The sequence below is a fragment of the Aegilops tauschii genome, chromosome 1, assembly GCF_002575655.3.
Source record: "Aegilops tauschii subsp. strangulata cultivar AL8/78 chromosome 1, Aet v6.0, whole genome shotgun sequence".
Taxonomy (NCBI): domain Eukaryota; kingdom Viridiplantae; phylum Streptophyta; class Magnoliopsida; order Poales; family Poaceae; genus Aegilops; species Aegilops tauschii.
In genome coordinates, this window is record NC_053035.3 from 115,932,956 (window position 1) to 115,946,555 (window position 13,600).

General features: G+C 40.1%; 1 protein-coding gene, 1 long non-coding RNA gene and 1 other non-coding gene across 7 annotated transcripts; 2 read left to right on the plus strand and 1 right to left on the minus strand.

Annotated features, from left to right (window-relative positions):
- The first annotated feature begins 788 nt into the window (after positions 1–788).
- TRNAS-UGA (transfer RNA serine (anticodon UGA)) lies at positions 789–870 on the plus strand. Its single transcript has one exon. It is a non-coding gene; the product is annotated as a tRNA-Ser (tRNA).
- Positions 871–945: 75 nt separating this feature from the next.
- LOC109753035 (uncharacterized) lies at positions 946–10,222 on the plus strand. 5 transcript variants are annotated; one of them, XR_012203711.1, is made up of 6 exons: positions 1,198–1,414; positions 2,731–2,823; positions 3,085–3,179; positions 3,281–3,361; positions 3,912–3,999; positions 9,900–10,222. It is a non-coding gene; the product is annotated as an uncharacterized lncRNA (long non-coding RNA). The 5 variants fall into 5 exon arrangements; XR_012203712.1 differs by lacking the exon at positions 2,731–2,823 and having other exon boundaries at positions 946–1,414; XR_005769257.3 differs by lacking the exon at positions 1,198–1,414 and having other exon boundaries at positions 1,807–2,823.
- LOC109753034 (5-amino-6-(5-phospho-D-ribitylamino)uracil phosphatase, chloroplastic) lies at positions 10,056–13,348 on the minus strand. The gene is made up of 11 exons (XM_020311964.4): positions 13,144–13,348; positions 12,965–13,057; positions 12,183–12,251; positions 11,967–12,071; positions 11,618–11,672; positions 11,466–11,539; positions 11,240–11,323; positions 11,017–11,157; positions 10,828–10,893; positions 10,627–10,736; positions 10,056–10,509 (listed from the first exon to the last, which is right to left on the minus strand). Exons 1-11 carry the CDS (start codon positions 13,246–13,248, stop codon positions 10,341–10,343), a joined length of 1,071 nt encoding a protein of 356 aa, XP_020167553.1. The 5' UTR covers positions 13,249–13,348; the 3' UTR covers positions 10,056–10,340.
- Positions 13,349–13,600: the final 252 nt, after the last annotated feature.

Here is a 13,600-nt window from a genome sequence, read left to right on the forward strand (position 1 = left end):
AACTCTTTTACATGGTTCCAAATTTTCAATTTTTTAGGATTCCACTGGGTTATTTTATGGGCGTGGTTTGAATTGTTTTTAGGATCCAACTCTAAACCCCTTGTAATAACTGAAGCTCTATGATTTTACTAAGTAATTTTTTTGTAAAATAAACGAAGTTCATAGAAAAATCCGTAAAAATCTATTCCCTCTGTAAAGAAATATAAGACTTTTTAGAAGAGTTGTATTTTTTTTAGCCCTAGAAGAGTTATATTTCTTTACAGAAGAAGTACTATATCAAATATTACATCAATTATTTTGGAACCAAGGGAGTGCAATTGTTGGGCAACGAGAGGAGTTTGTCCTACTGCATTACCGCGGGATAGCAACATAATTATGTGTAATAATACATGACCATAAGCACCATCTGGTGTTGAGGATCTATCTTAGGTGGTAGTACAATAAAAAAAATACAAATGATAGACCCTTTTGCAATTGCTAAGTTTAAGCCACGGGCATACAAGAAAAACCTAGAGAGGACACCAGTCATTTAACCCGTGTTAGCTAGACACAAACGACTCAAGTGTGCCATGAGTTTGTTTGCCAAAAAAAAGTGTGCCATGATTTTCAACGAGTTCACATGCCTGATGGAGGAGACAGAAAATGCAACTCTTATGTTGCTATCCAATTTAGTGCAGAGCGATGATCCATCGATCTCAGAGTGACACTAGGCATAGTGGGGTGAACATTTTATTAAAAGGAAGTTAGCTAAGATATTAGTAAGACAAATTCGCCTAGTGCGTACCAAGGTCGATATGTCCGAGTGGTTAAGGAGACAGACTTGAAATCTGTTGGGCTACGCCCGCGCAGGTTCGATCCCTGCTGTCGACGCTTCCTTTTTTTTTTTCCTTTCTAATTTTCGCTCGTCAGGGAAATTACCATTCCTGCATCGTTCTTCAGGTACGCGTCGTTCCCCTCGCGCCGCCAGCTCCTGCCCCGCCTCCTCACGCGCGTCAGTTGTCCGAGCTCCGCCGTCTGCCCGCCTCCATCCCTCCCTCCCAACGGTAAACCTGCTCCGCTGGGCCTTCTTCAGGCAACACAACTGGACGGCCGTACTTATGGACTGGGGGAGCCGTCGCCGATTTCCTCAGCCTCAACATCGCCGAGGTTTACAAGATGCTTTTGCTCTTCTTCCCGCGGCTCCGCCCCCTTCCTCCATGGCTTCCGCAGGAGCACCACGAGTTCCTAATTTACCGTTTTCTGATCTATGGTCTATGATTTGTTACACTCTCTAGCCAGAGTGCAACTGTGCATACTATCATAGGCATCTAGCTTATTTTAGTTGTTTTGCTTTGAGAATAGCTGATGGATTACGGATGAGCCGAAGACAGAGTAACATAAAGATAGACAAGATCTTGGCTGATGGATTATGGATGTATGGTATCTGAAACACCATCTCTTGCTAATGAATTCATATGACTGTTGCTGGCTTTTGTAATTAGATCCAACAACTATACCAATATATGGGTTCTCTGTAAATGACATTAGATCCCAGGTTATGTATTTTGTTTGGCAGCCATACCATGTTTGTGTTTCCATTAAATTCAGACTCACTGTCTCACATGATTTTTGTTGAAAGATGAGTGAACTCAGAGTTCCGAACTTGCACTAAATATAATGGTTTTAAATTTATCTTTATAATATCATTATGCTTCGGAAGTTTGTTTCTCATGTCACTATTTCTATATTTAGGCCTCCTTTGGTTAATAGGATAAGATTACCATAGGAATTGGGAACTTGTAGGAACTAGTAAGGTACACGTGCATTGCATGCATGACATTTGGCAACCAAATTATGAATAAATACCACACTATAGCATGTAAGCTTTGAGTCATATATGCATGATGTAGATGTTCGTTTAATTCTTATAGTTCATCTAATTCGAAATCAATTAGTTTTTATAAAAAAGTTAATCTATTTTAAGATTCATGGAATTGTGCATTGTAAAGCCTAAAGTAAAAAACAAATAATGGCAATTCATCATTTGGGCAATTATGATACGGAAGATTCTAAAACAAAGGAGAATTGTTTGTGTTTTGAGGTTTGTGCATTATATTTAAGTTCAACCATGGAGCCTTCTAGATTGTACATGTGGAAGAATCTGGTGGAATGTAGATGATATCCAACAGCCAGTAGTGCTCGGATTTGCCATCTCTGCACCGTCGGATTGGTTTCATTCAACGACCATCTTTCAAAGTTATTCGCACACTATATAGGGGTATAGATATAGAAAATGAGATGACATGTATCCCAAATCCTATGAGTAGGATTAGGAAGAGAGATGTCATTTGGTCCACATCATAGGAATTTTTTCATTCAGTCTAGGCTCATGTTTATTTTCTTTTGAAATGTGAAGGATAGGAATCAATCCTATATAGGAATAGGAGGAATTCATTCCTATGAACCAAAGGGCTCTAAAGGAAAAATTCCTACAAGAATCCTATCCTATAGAATTCCTATGAAATTCCTCCAAACCAGAGGAGGCCTTAATTTATACCTGCAGTCTAGAGGCATCCAATGAATGTATTACAGTTGGCTACCGCTATTCTTTCCACTTTCTTCTTTGAGCTTTAGTAACTTGGTGATAGAATAGCACATTTATTCTGGAGCTACAATGATGATCAGGTGCTACAACTTTATCTGCACAACAGTCTGCTTTCTTACATTGCTTGTTAATTTTTATGCATTAAGACGTTGTGCCCATGTCGCCCTCTGGTTACACTGTTATGATTGAGCAAGGATTACACAGACCTCTAAATTCATGTCAGTCCAGCTGTACTTGAGGTAATTGCATGGGTATGCTTTGTACTTCCTCTGTTCCTAAATATAGGTCTTTGTAGAGATTTCACTATGGTCTATGTACGAAGCAAAATGAGTGAATCTACACTCTAAAATGCATCTACATACATCCGTATGTGGTCTGTAGTGAAATCTCTACAAAGACTTATATTTAGGAACGGAGGGAGTACTAGTTACCGCTTTAGCTCTGTTGTTTGCATGCCATTTTTGTCTTGTTGCTTGAACCGTGGAAGGTTGATCTCACAGCGGGCCTAGATGGGGAGGATCAAGGAGACCAAGAGCAATGTACATTTAGCATCAAATTCAGAAATGCAGTATGTTGTGGGAACAGATGTTATATTGTAAGACCGTCTTACTGCTGTTTTACTCTAGATTATTTTTATCTTATAAAAAATGTTTGTACATAAAATTGTTGTATAATCACACTATGAGATAGTTTCAGGTGTTCCATTCTCTTGGTATTGTCAGAAGGTTACAGTGTTCAAGAAGAATGGTGGAATGCTGGCTCTAATTCAATGTTCAGGTAAGAGCCAACAATTGTAATCCTCACTGTACTATGATCTGTAAGTTATATTAATGATACGTCTGTTAATATATAGGTCTCAGCACACTCTGGAGCTGTTTAATGATAATTGATAAAAAAATACTCCCTCTGTTCCATATTAAGTGTCGCTGATTTAGTATAACTTTGTATGGAACGGAGGAGTACTTCCTTATTGGTTAATTTCATCCATGCTTCATGGCACTCTGTGCTTTACTTGCAGTGGTCACAAAGGCGTGAGAACAAGAAAAGCAGCATTAGTAAATTGATTCACTGCCAAGAAGTCTTATTCACAGGAGCTATTTGTTGTAAGTGGTGGGCGTAACATAACCCACCCTAATCTCTTTCAGTGTCACGGTCTATGAATTGGCCCATGAAGTAGAGTACGTAAAGCCAGCCCTGTAGTCTATAGACACAAGCGTGTTAAGGTTGCTAATACCGCAAACATTCCGCATGGCAATTGTTTCAATAGGAGAAAAGGAGGTCCTCTTTGTTATGTTAGAAGGCTCTTACCTCAGAGGAATGTTTGCAGGTCACCATGTCTTGTTCAGTGGAGCAATTGTGATTGTTGATGTTCAGTTCTTCTGGATCCAATCCATGCTGATTGTGCTGTCCCGCAGGTATGTTTCTGTTATACTAGTTGCCTTTGCTGTGTTTTCTTTTGTGGCATTCTGGGACGTAAGGCTCTTCACAAATGATGGTATTAAGTATGGATTATGGATTGGTTATATTTGTGTTATTTGTTGACCTCCCTTGTTCAATCTTTGGATGTAGTATTAAGTATGTAGTGTTTGTTACCAGCTTATATAGTTTTGCGTACTTTTTTTTCGAAAAGGGGGAGCACCCCGGCCTCTGCATCAGAACGATGCATACGGCCAACTTAATAATAAGCAAATAGGTTCAACAGAGGTCTTAAAGTCTCCAACAAAGGAACAAAAAATTGCTCACAAAGAGCAGGAAAAAATAAGTAGACATAAAGCCACAACCGGCTGGCAAAAAAAAGATAGGAAAACTAATTGCCTATCCTATTACATGACCGCCATCCAAACCGGTTGAAAATAGCCCGTGCTACCATCTCCCATCGGATAGATCCAGTAACCAAACGCTCCCTGGCATCCGTCGGAGTGAGTAACGACCACATACGGATCAACGCAGTGGCTCGGAAGATAACCTGCAAAAAATGAATATTTGTTGTTCTGTTAAAGACCAAATCATTTCTGCAGTTCCAGACTGCCCATAATAAAGCACATACTCCTACGCGAATGTGTCTCGCTGTTTCGGAATCTATCCCGTTAAGCCACGTCCCAAATGACGTGCTGACAGAATTCGGAGGAGTAATGTTAAAGGCTATGTGTACCGACCGCCATAGAAATTTTGCCAACGGGCAGTCAAGAAAGAGGTGTTTGATGGATTCATCCCAATCACAAAAACTACATCTTGTAGGTCATGTCCAGTTGCATCTTGCCAGGTTGTCCTTAGTTAAAATGACTTGTTTATGTACAAACCACATAAACATTTTAACTTTCAAAGGTACTTTGACTTTCCAAACATGTTTGGAACTAGGAATGGAATTAGAATTGATAACATCCATATACATGGAGTTAACCGTAAACTCTCCAGTCCTAGTAAGCTTCCAGCACAACTGATCGGACGTTGAGAGAGCTGAACCTCCATCAGTCTACTCACAAGATGGAGCCAGGCTTCCCAACGGGTTCCGGCTAGCGTTCTCCTGAAGTATCAGAGCAACTCCAACGCGCCAACCCATTTCGTCCGCGTTTGGGTCGAAACGGATACAAAAGTCGGCCCAACGCGCTGACCCAAACAGACGTGCGTCCGCTTTTTGTCCGCCGGGCGACCCATTCCCGGCCCAAATTTGGGCCTCGTTTGCGTCGGCGCGGAGGCGAGGCGGACGCCCGCCTACTCCTCCCCCTGGCCCGCCAGTCGGTGGCACATAGGCCATTCTCTTCCTCCCATTAATAGCCAGCACACCCGGCCGCCCCACCCGTCGCCGCCGCCGCCCAGTTCCGGTGCCCAGGCCAGCCGACCGCACTCCACATACCTCCCCCGCCCGTAGCATACCACCTTCCAACGTCGCCGCCACCACCGCCTCGCCGCACCGCCGCCGCAGCTTCCCTGACGTCGCCGCCAACACCACCTTGCCCCCCTTTTAGAAATTTTACTATCATAATAAAGATTGGAAAATCCAAAATCCATATTGATCCATGCGACCACTCTTTTAGCAATTTTACTATCATACATGTTGGAAAACCAAAATACATATCAATATTTGCTACATCGCCTTATCCTCTCATCTATAAGCATAGGCATCTTTAAGAGCCTATGTGTTCCAATGACCTGCACAATAGATCATCTTGAAAACTTTTGAAATTCTATTTAAAGAGATGTCGCAAAGTCAAACACTTAAACAAGTTTAGAATTTAATGGCCATGTTAACGAAGTTCGGTGATCTAGATCTACAATTTAGGAGCTATTTGTTCATGCTCATCAATTCATACTACAATTGACTCAGTTTTTATTTTGACCAACCTATTAGGCTGTAATAATAAATGGAAAATAGTAAATGAACATATAGAAATGGTGTATTGCACATCCTAGAATATTATGTTTGTAAGCTATGCAAAATATTATGTTTGTAAGCTATGCAAAGGCAGTTTCATAACACATATAGCTTCATATATACGCTTAGTGATGGCCAAATACCCCCATGTAAAAGGCAACAAAAATGCAATAGAAAGATGAACTCAGTCTTGTGATCATGAATACAGAACACAACTAGCAAGTTAAATGCCCACAAATAAACTGTGAAATACCTCTCCACCATTTGTTTGTGTCTCCGCCGATGAGGGTTAAATGTTTGTGATCCATGGTTCTCATATTTAGAGAAAAAACATACACGCACACGAAACAAACAAGTGCATGCACGCGTGATTAACTAGCGAGCAAGCATAAGCTTTCCATCTCACTTTGTGCATGGTGGTTTGTATGTGTGTGTTTGTTATGTAATTAGAAAGAGCACGATACAAGTATTGTTACTATGTAAATAAGGAACTTACAGTACAAACCTATTTAGTGAACATAAATGTGAATTAGATTTGGATCTAGGGTTAGATACAAAATTGTACCGATACGATTATTTCTAGTTATTAGAGCTATGTGACCACTCTTTGTAGCATTTTGACTATCAGAAATATTGGAAAGAAAATCGAAACCCAGATTGATCCATGCGACCACTCCTTTTTAACATTTTCACTATCATGCATGTTAGAAAAACCAGAATACAAATTGATATTTGCTACATCACCCTATCCTCTCATATACAAGCATAGACATCTTTAAGAGCCTATGTGTTCTAGTTACCTGCAGAATAGAGCATCTTGAGAACTTTTCAGAATCTATTTAAGGTGATGTCACAAAGTCAAACACTTGAACAAGTTTAGCATTTAATGTCCATGTTAATGAAGTTCGGTGATCTAGATCTAAAAATTTTGGAGCCAGCTATTCATGCTCATCAATTCATATTGCAATTGATTCTATTTTTATTTTGGCCAACCTATTAGTCTCTAATAATAAATGGGAAATAGTAAATGAACATATAGAAATGTTTCATCGCATATCCTAGAATATTATGTTTATAAGTTGTGCAAAAAGGCAGATTCCTAAAACATATAACTCCGTACATACGATTAGTGGTGTCCAAATACCCCCCCCCCCCCCCCCCCCCTCCCCCTGTATTTGGCAACAACAATGCAATAGGAAGATGAGCTCATTCCATAGTGTAGCCATTGACAGGAAAGATCATTATTTTAAAATGTAGTGGTGGGAGAGATGATTATGTCGAATCCTCAAGAGTCTATGAATAGCATATGATCCTTTCAAATGTATAAAACAGTTATACAATCCAATTATTTTCACATGATATTCATCCTTTTTCTAGGTAATATGTTGGGACTTTGGATATGGTTATCCAAAGAAGCATTATGAGAGATATCTTATTCATACTTTATTTGACCTCGGGTGACCAACATAAACTAGTACGTAGTGACCTAGAGTAACTAAACAAGTTGAAACTTTTGCTGGTTGGGAGTTCATAACCTACTTGAAGCAACTAATCGTATTCCTCTCATTAAACAAAATAGTTATGTGGCATGTTGTTGTCAAAATCGCTTGGTAAATTTACATATAAATGTGAAGAACCTTATTAAGGAAAATAAGAAAAAGAAAACACATGTCACCCACTACGTACATCTTCAGTGTTAAATATTGTATGATCCATTATAATTGGAATAGGTTCAAACTGATAACCAAATCAAGGTAGTGACTTTGATTGTGACTTTAGATTGTTACATGTCTTGTTTTCAATAAAACGAGGCATGTTAAAATTTATCTTGTATTGTGTTCATAAGATGCACATAACAAATTGTGTCTTGATTTACTAAAGGAGAGTTACATATGAAAAATTACACAAGTACCTCTTACAATAATCCACCATGCTCAAAGCTTTTTTTAAACATCATCCCATATATTAATTAATTAAAATGTTTCTAAATCATTCCTTACAGCATACACCACTCAGGGCGGAAAACTATTAAAAGGAAAACCATCCGACCTATTATCAAAACTAAACTTAGCAATCTCATGAGAAACCACATTGGCCAAACGACCGATCTTAGAAATCTTGAGATTAATGATATATTTAGATATGTTGAGCGCTTCCATTTTTAGATCAACGAGAGGTGACCTGTCCAGGTTATCATTTCCAAGAAAGGAAGCCACGAACAACCAATCAGTTTCCAAAATAATAGGCTTATGAAGGGTGATACCGATATAGAGACCAGCGAGGCACGCCCAAAGCTCCGCTTCATCCACACTGGTGCAAGGCCCAATAAAATCCAAGAGAAGTTATGATGACATCACCAGAATAGTCCCTGACAACAACCCCTACACTCGTAGCACATAAGCTCTCCACAAAATTGGCGTCAACGTTGATCTTTAAATTATCAGAAGGAGGGGGCTGCCACACCATCTTGTTTCTAGCAGAAATATTGTCAGGCCGTACACCATCGACCACCCCTTACCTTTGTTGGTAGAGACCACCTCCACGCTGGATTGCCAAGAAGAAACGGAGTACCAATATTTTTCCATGAAATTTGCAGAGGCGGTGATGGATTCTTTCCCTTTACCAATATTTTTCCCATTAATCTTTTTCCACTTGTAGAGCGATATTGATAACCCTTTGTGCAAGTAAAGCATATAATAAGAGGATTAATGCATGATAAATATATTTATATGATCGATCATGGTCATACAACCGCATGTAATAGGGCATAAGACATATAATAGAAAGCAATGCATAATTAAGCACATCCATCAGCAGGGAAGATCATTACTTGCAATGAATATGTGTAGGGATGATCATGTGGAATATATGGAGTTTAATAGTAGCATGCAATCCTCCTCAATCGGGAAAAATCAACTTATGTATCATGAATTTGATTTTTTTTGTCACTATAAGGACGCTTTTGTTTGGCTTGACTAGGGAAGCATCATAACAGATTTCTAATTCATATTTTAATTGACCTGGGATGACCGACTAAAACTAGTATCTAGAGTGATTTATTTAGTAAACAAGTTGCATGATTTGTAGTGTATAGTCCACTGCCAAAACAGTTTGCGGGATTTTGAGTTTCTATCAGATGGTTTTGGAAGGTAGGAAAGCTACTTAAGAAATGAAATTATCGTCTTGCTGCATTCCAATGATAAATTAAGAGTCAATAGCAAAACTTTTTCATGATTTGAAACATGTCACACAAAATTGCATCTCTTCACATACTACTGAAGTAGGTGTAGATTTCATGTTTATGTCAAATGTGTGTCTGTTTTTCATGATTTGAAACATGTCACACAAACTTGCATCCATGTTGGGGTTGTGTTGTTTTTTAATTCCTTTTTCTTGTTTTGGGTGGTTTTCAGGATAGCTTTCCTTTTAAACTAGGTCACCTGTATTTGCTTGCTTTTTCATATCTTATTATGAAATCGGCAGAGCTCCTGCTTGCATCGTGAAAAAAGAAGTACATGGCACAAACTGTTGCTAACAAGGACGGGAAAAACAAGTGAGCTAAGATTTTGCATTTATTCGTCCGAAATGAAAAGGAGGTCGTTCAACTGCCTGTTTGACAGACAGTTTTCATACATAGGGGAGCTGATGCAAGCAAAAAAAAATACATTGAAATTCATCACTGTTCTTGAAAGCCACGAAAGAAAAGCCATCCTAAACAGAAATTGCTCTGTTTTCCCGCATGCAGAGTCGAAGTTCAGGTGTCCAAGCCGTCTAATCTGAGGCCATTTTCATGATGAAATCCACAAAAAACATAGTTTTCACATTTTTCATGATGGCAGTGGTTTCATACTAACGAAACCCACAACCCGAACATTATTTTCACATTTTCTGTACGTTTGTGCTCTACGCCAGTCTGACGGTGCAGGAAATACGCTGGTGCAGGTATTAAGGCCGGAGCGGAGCAGGAGCAGGAGCAGTGGAGCGGATGGACACCGAACGGGGCCTAAGTATGTAAAAGAAGAACGTGCCATCAGCAAAAGTGTTCTCAAGAGAATGCAGCTCATCCAGAAAAAGACTTAGCAATGTGCAATAGTCATCTCCATGTAACTTCAAAATGATGAATAAATTCGAGACTGCCATTAGCTTGCAGCAGCAACGGCGCTGGTTGTAACGGCGGCAATTTTCTCCCTGTAATTTCAAATACAGCTACTACATTCAGAGATCTCTGAACGAGTGTAACACGACGGGATCAGCTAAGATCAGCACTACGCCACTATCTTATCTAACTCACATGCAATGCAACACTATATACAGTGCGCAAGCCACAGGCTGCTGGCTAGCGGTTCAAGAACAGAAGATGGGGAACCGGAGCAAAATAGTTAGTCAGAAGATGGTGTCTACTGTCAGCTTCCTCTTGGGTGGTGACCGCTCGATTATCTGCTTCTGCATGTCCATGAAGCTTAGCCCCTTGTGTGCAAACATCCTTCTGAGGTTGATCACCGAGAGCTCACTGTATCTCGCGACAGCAAGGTCCGCTTGTTCCAGCTCATACCTGTATGTCACCAGAAACAGTTACACACAAGAAGCGTCTATTGACTTTCCTATTGAACCGAACATATGTGTCTGAGTTGAACAACAAGATTGCTCCAAGGAAAACGGTGCTACGTACGCAGGATGAGCACCAATCAAGGAAACTGCCATCATAGTGCAGTTGTGAGCAGCTGTAACGCCTCTTGGGTCATCCTCAAACACTATGCATTTCGAGGGCTTCCGATCCAACTGCCAAGAAGAGAAGATCAGCAAACATGTGAGCGGTATGTTCTGCACAGTTCAGCGAGAACAATCAACTACTAGTAGGGCAAAAGCATGCCTTAACAGCAGCTGAGAGAAACCTATGTGCTATTGACTCCATATCATCCTCATCGGTCACAATAGCCTGTAGTTGACAAGGCAAAAAATAAAATTAACTTGTAATAATCACCATATGCCTAAGCTAAGAAGTATGTTTTTCATATCAGTAAACCTTGGGGAAGTAAAAATGGTGAAATCACAGAAAAACCTTGAAGTATTTGCTTAAGGCCATCCTGTCCAAAGCTTCAACCATGCATCTCCTATCCAGGGATGATGCCACTGCGCAGGGTATACCTGCTGTCCGAACTGCATCCAACCATTCTCTCAATCCTTCTACTGGGGTATCAAGCTGAATTACATGGATATCAGACAGTCAGGGGCAATCATAGAGTAAACAAAACCCTACTCAATGCAAAAAGGAGGAAATTTACTTTGAAGAGGCTTTCATAGTAAAGCTCGATAAGGCGTGCCTTCAATCTTTCCATTTGATCATCCTCTTTTGCCCAATACAAAACCTGGTAAGCACAAGTAGAATTGATGCTTTATGTACCAGTACCCTATTCAAGCGAAGGCATTGGAGCGACAAGCAAGGGGGTGCTCAAAGGGAGGCTTGGTATAAAAAATTCAAAAGATACACCCACCGAAACACATACATACCTTTCTAAGGACATGGTCAGCAGCACCATGAAGAATACTCTTTTGGATATGAGCAGCAGTAGGGATGTCCTTCCCTGCGCAAGATAAATTACATTAGTATGTGTTTACCAAGGTCATATAACAATAAGCAACTATGTTTACAAAAATAATACCTTCCTCCAAAGCAAGCTGTCTCCAAGCATCCAACTTTAGCGAGTCTGTGTCAGCCTTAAGAGAAAAGAAAAGAGCACCGGATGTCGGTCAATAGTGAGGCAATAATGACATAGCGGCAACCTATACACGCAATACGAGGATTCACCTACAAATGAAACTACATAACTAAGAATCCAGTAATTCAACTGAACCAGGGAAATGTTGAATTATGTACAAGTATAGTTTGCTTGGACTATTGCTGCAATTAATAACTGTAGACGAGCAAGTATTTCCCAAAAAGCTATTTCAAACACACGATGTCACTAGCCATTGCAGTATGATACACTAACACAAGAAAAAAGAACTCACAATAACATTGTCCCATGAGAAAATTAGACCAAATGCTTCATCCGGCTTCATAGCATGCCTTATCCTTTGAAGGAAGCATTCTTGCAATTTTTCGTTCAGATAATCCTGAAAGGTAGAAGAAAGCTCATCCACTAAAGTAACATAACAGATAAATGATAGGTTGCTAATAGCACATAATGGCATAATTGCAAGTGGCCTATCATGATATATGCTTACCACATCGATATTGAGTGGTCCGTCCATCCTGAAAGTCTCAAATCCTTCCCCATATTCAGCTCCAATTGTCTAACAGAAATAAATGCAAAATCTTTTTAATCGGTAACAGATAAAGTTTAAAAGAAGAATCGCTAAGCCTGCAGAAACTGTATTTAGTGAACCGGTATTAAAACTAGATAGAGAAGGGTTCAGTTGTATAACTACGGCCCCAATAATGATGGTGATCCAGAGAAAGAACTCGCAAGGAACTTGATAAAAAAAAGACTAGTAAACAGTTATCTGCTCCACTGAGCAGCTAACGGATGAAACCATCAATTAATCAAAGAAGCATCTCACTGACTGATCCAGCATCAACCTGTAGGCTATATGGACAGAATGTAGCTAGTGGTAGAAATAATTCACTGGCAGAACCATCAACTATTATAGATCCACTTTACTTGACCTAATTACCTGAACCTCACTTGACTAACACACTAAAATGGAAGAGATGGACAAATCGGAGAATCTAGATAGCCCAACTCTAGCCTACCTCAAGTAAGGCAAGGAAGCTAAAGTAATCCTGGAACCATGTACATGGTACTATTTGTCCAAGGAAGTAAGTCCTTGATTGGCTAATCCAGAGACGGAGCTAATTCAACACTAACAGCATCTAATTGCATATTTGCAGCTAGGGGAATTCAGGGTTCTCGAAAATCAACAAATATATTAATCAAAAAAGCTGCTTCATTAATCCAAAAAAAGGATTATTATTATTATTATTTTAATAAACCAAGAAATCTCACCTCCTCGACGAAGACTTTGCCTGGGAGGGGCGGGAAGGCATCAAACCCCGACGCCATCCTCCGCATCCGCATCTGCCTCCCATTTCTTGCTCTCTGCGCGGAAAGGAAAAGAAATCAGGGAACGGATGCAACAAAACACACAAAAAGAAAAGAAAATAGGAGACGCTGGCACTGCTTACGGCGAACCGGAGACTGGGGCACGGCGCGCGAGGGGACGAGGAGGACGACGGAGCCGAGGGGAACGGCGAAGGAGAGGTGGCGGTGCGGAAGCTGCACGACTCCATGGAAATGGGAAGGGGAAAGAGGCGAGGGGGAGAGACGGGATGGAGTGGAAGGGTTTTCTTTTGGGATTTTTTTTTATGTCACGCATTTTTTCATTTTTTGCGCCTATATTGGTCTTGATTTTTCTGGCTGGAAAGCAGAAAATTTCAGACTTCGATATTTAACAAGTTATTTGGGGAAATAAAATTAAAATCTAACTTAGCTAAAAGAATTGTCTGCGTAATTATCTGGTAATTCTTTTGATGTACACTGAGAGATATTTAGCAGTAAATAGTGAAGATGGATAGCTACTGATCTGTAGGTGAAAAATAGTTGAGAATTCGGGTGCAGCACCCGCAGTCCGGTTTTAAGAGC